At 38.1% G+C, this 3,571-nt stretch overlaps 1 protein-coding gene across 3 annotated transcripts in view; it reads left to right on the top strand.

The window, feature by feature from the left end:
• LOC104737431 (beta-glucuronosyltransferase GlcAT14B-like) overlaps positions 499 to 3,571 on the top strand; it is a 7,651-nt gene continuing 4,578 nt past the window's right edge. The window contains exons 1-5 of one of the 3 annotated variants that reach the window (XM_010457601.2): positions 500 to 1,154; positions 1,236 to 1,930; positions 2,027 to 2,102; positions 2,192 to 2,307; positions 2,409 to 2,917. In XM_010457601.2, the coding sequence (XP_010455903.1) occupies positions 1,276 to 1,930; positions 2,027 to 2,102; positions 2,192 to 2,307; positions 2,409 to 2,917 (1,356 nt within the window). In that variant the 5' untranslated portion in view covers positions 500 to 1,154; positions 1,236 to 1,275. Of the gene's footprint in view, positions 1,931 to 2,026; positions 2,103 to 2,191; positions 2,308 to 2,408; positions 2,965 to 3,571 lie in introns of those variants that run through there. The other 2 variants (XM_019234981.1, XM_010457600.2) reach the window with 2 other exon arrangements.

The raw sequence follows: 3,571 nt of genomic DNA on the forward strand, positions 1-3,571 counted from the left end.
AAAAAAAAAAAAAAAAAAAGCTATCAATGAACAAATGATGTAACTTTCAGTCTTATAGGCAAAACATATCTCAGGAGTTTAATGCTGGACTGTCTTCTGACCAAGGTCAAGATTAGCAGAGCAGTTGACATGATTTCCAGGTTCCACACTTCCAACTTTGGTATATCTGACTTTTTATTCAAAGTTTCTATAAACGTTTTGAAGAATTTTTATACTTAGCAAATGACCCATTAATTATTAGTATCTCCCTAATCAAATATATTCAGTTCAAAGTGAAAAAGATTCAGTACTTCTTCAAGATTCTCTTTTAACGTTGTCCACTCTCGTGTGCGGTCGTGTGCTTGTGCTATTCTCAAACAAATCCACCGGCCCGGCTACTAAACACGGCGATAGTTTCAAGCGAGTGTACGGTCACGCGCTTTCTGATTCAACGTTTACATTAAAGATTCAAGATTAAGCTAATCCCATAATTAAAAGGGGAAAAAAAAAAGACATGATGATTAATTTAATGAGATTGATATTGCCAACAAAATAAGCTATCATTCATCTCTCTACGGAAAACACTGAATTTTTAAATTAATCACTTTTTTTGATTCTTCGTCTCTGTTACCAACGCTTCGGTTTCTCATTTTCTCTCTTCCGACAGTTCCGAATCTAATCCACAAAATCAGTTTCTTTTCTCGAAGAAATTGAAATCTTTCTCCTCTTCTGTCTCCCTCATTAAAATCTTTGTCTTTGTCTGCAAAAAAAAAACCTTTGAGAACTCTGATGCTTTCGCCCTAATTTGATCTGCAGCATCATCTGTCTTAGTCCAAAGGACTTGTCTTGTTATGTTTTTATTAAAAGGATACAAGACTTAAACTTTAAGCATAGTTGATTGTTCTGTTCTTGAAGCTCCGGTTTTAAAGTCATTAGATCTGACCTCAGCTTAGGACTAAACAAGCTTTTTTATCGCTGCCATGCCAAAAGCCATAAACAGTAGTAGTAAAAAAAACTTTTCTTTTTATTCGGTTGGTGCATTGGTTGTTGGTGTTCTTATCAACTTTCGTCTTCTATTAATTAGCTATTCTGGTTTTGTCACTTTCGTTGTGAGTTGCCCAAATTCTGAAACTTTGCTGCAATATCTCTATTGGGTCCGGTTTCCGAAAATTCTGGTAATTTCTATCAACTCTTTAGTGTCTTTATTTGTACAAAAGATTAAGACTTTTGATTTGATCTCCTTGTCTGAAATCAAGTTTAAGATAGGCAAAGCTTCTGTGTGTTCTGGTGAGGGGAATGAAGAAAGTGTATAGGAAGCTGATTTGGATCAGAGACCCATTAACAAGGGTGAAGAGACACTTTAGTTTACATTCAGGGTTTAGGGTATTCAGATATAGGAAATGGATGTTCCCGTTTCTAGCTAGCTTGGTTTTGTCGGTTACTCTCTTAATGTATGTTCTTTATGGTCAGTTCGACAGTTCTTTTGTGGAGGAAGAGCCATCATTGTCTTTTGAGAATGTCTCTGAAGAATCAAATGATTACTTTGTAGAATCGCATTTTAGAAAGTCATTGAATCCGACGAGGGGGGATTCGAATTCTTCAGAGGTTCCTAGGTTAGCTTATCTGATCTCGGGGACGAAAGGTGATAGTCATAGGATGATGAGGACTTTACAAGCTGTGTATCATCCAAGAAATCAGTATGTTCTGCATTTGGATCTTGAAGCTCCACCTAAGGAAAGGCTTGAGCTTACAATGTCTGTGAAGAGTGATCTGACTTTTCGTGAAGTCGAGAACGTTCGTGTTATGTCTCAGTCTAATCTGGTTACTTATAAAGGCCCTACGATGATTGCTTGTACGCTTCAGGCCGTTGCGATTTTGCTTAAAGAAAGCTTGGATTGGGATTGGTTCATCAACCTTAGTGCCTCAGATTATCCTCTCGTTACACAAGATGGTTAGTTAGTTAGTTAACTCAAATGCCTTTATCCTCCTGAATTAGTGATTTTGCTGTTTTGGTCTTTGATATAGTATTGGTGTTTTTCTCTTGCAGATTTGTTGTATGTCTTCTCAAATTTGTCTAGGAGTGTCAATTTCATTGAACATATGAAGCTTACCGGGTGGAAACTGTAAGTAGAAACTGATATAGTAACTTACTAAATAATTATTATTCCTGAAACAGAGAAATAAGATTTGCTTCTCATGGTTTTTTTTGTAGGAACCAGAGGGCCAAATCAATCATTGTTGATCCTGGCTTATACCTATCGAAGAAAACTGAAATTGCTTGGACTACTCAACACCGTTCAATTCCTACATCTTTCAAGTTGTTCACAGGTTAGCTAGCATCTTTCAACTCTACATTACATAAACAGGTCTTATGGATGAAAGAGAGAGATGGTTTATTTATTTATCTGTCTTGTCTTTTAATCTTGCAGGCTCAGCGTGGGTAGTTCTGAGCCGGTCTTTTCTTGAATACTCAATCTTGGGATGGGATAATTTCCCGAGGACAATCTTGATGTACTACGCCAACTTTGTATCCTCTCCAGAAGGATATTTCCACACACTCATATGCAACACGGAAGAGTTCAAAAGCACGGCGATTGGGCATGACCTGCACTACATTGCTTGGGACTATCCTCCTAAGCAACACCCGAATTCTCTATCAATGAAGGATTTCGACAACATGGTCAAAAGCAACGCCTCTTTTGCTCGAAAGTTCCACAAGAACGATCCTGTATTAGACAAGATCGATAGAGAGCTCTTAGGCCGCACTCACCGGTTTTCCTCAGGAGCTTGGTGCATTGGTAGCTCTGAAAACGGCGCTGATCCGTGCTCTGTTCGGGGGGATGACTCAGTTTTGAAACCAGGCCCTGGTGCTGAGAGATTAAATGAGCTTGTTCATACACTTTTATCTGATGAGTTCAGAAGAAAACAATGTTCATAAGATGTACTGATTCAAGCTAAAAAAAATTGTACATTCATTTTGTTTTAGTTCTACACATAGGTTACCATATAAAGTTATACAAAAAGATCCAGGTCGCCGAATTTTTTTCGATATAAAGCAATTACAATAGCAAGAATATGTTGATAGAGCTTCAAATTTGAAATCTTGCTTCAGCACTGGATTCAATAACAAGAAATTGAAAGGGCTCTAACAAAAAGAGTTTGAAGAAAACAATATGTTTCCTTTTTGAAATCAAGGTTTAAGTACAGTTGTAAAGAGGATTGGGAAAAGAATCACAATAACAAGTACGATAGCGAGGATAATGGCAATACAAGTCCATTTCCTCGAGTTCTTCTGAAGTACTTTAGCTCCTTGCAATTGATCAGTCCCTCTCATGACGAAAGAGCTCGCCTTTGAGACATTTGATTCGATGTCATTGAGCATATTCCCTTGAGCTTCCACAAGAGCAGCCATGTCAAGGAACACTTGGTGCAGCTCTAACAGGCTCCGTTCTATCTCCTTAACCGTGTCGTGTCGTTCTTGAATCTCTGATAATGTGTCCATGATCTGTCCACGACCTTGCTCTTGTATTGCTTTTTGGAGAAAGCGTTCGCTCTCTCCGCTTGATATTAGCTTCTCGACCGTCTCTTCATC

Source organism: Camelina sativa, chromosome 13 (genome assembly GCF_000633955.1).
Source record: "Camelina sativa cultivar DH55 chromosome 13, Cs, whole genome shotgun sequence".
NCBI lineage: Eukaryota > Viridiplantae > Streptophyta > Magnoliopsida > Brassicales > Brassicaceae > Camelina > Camelina sativa.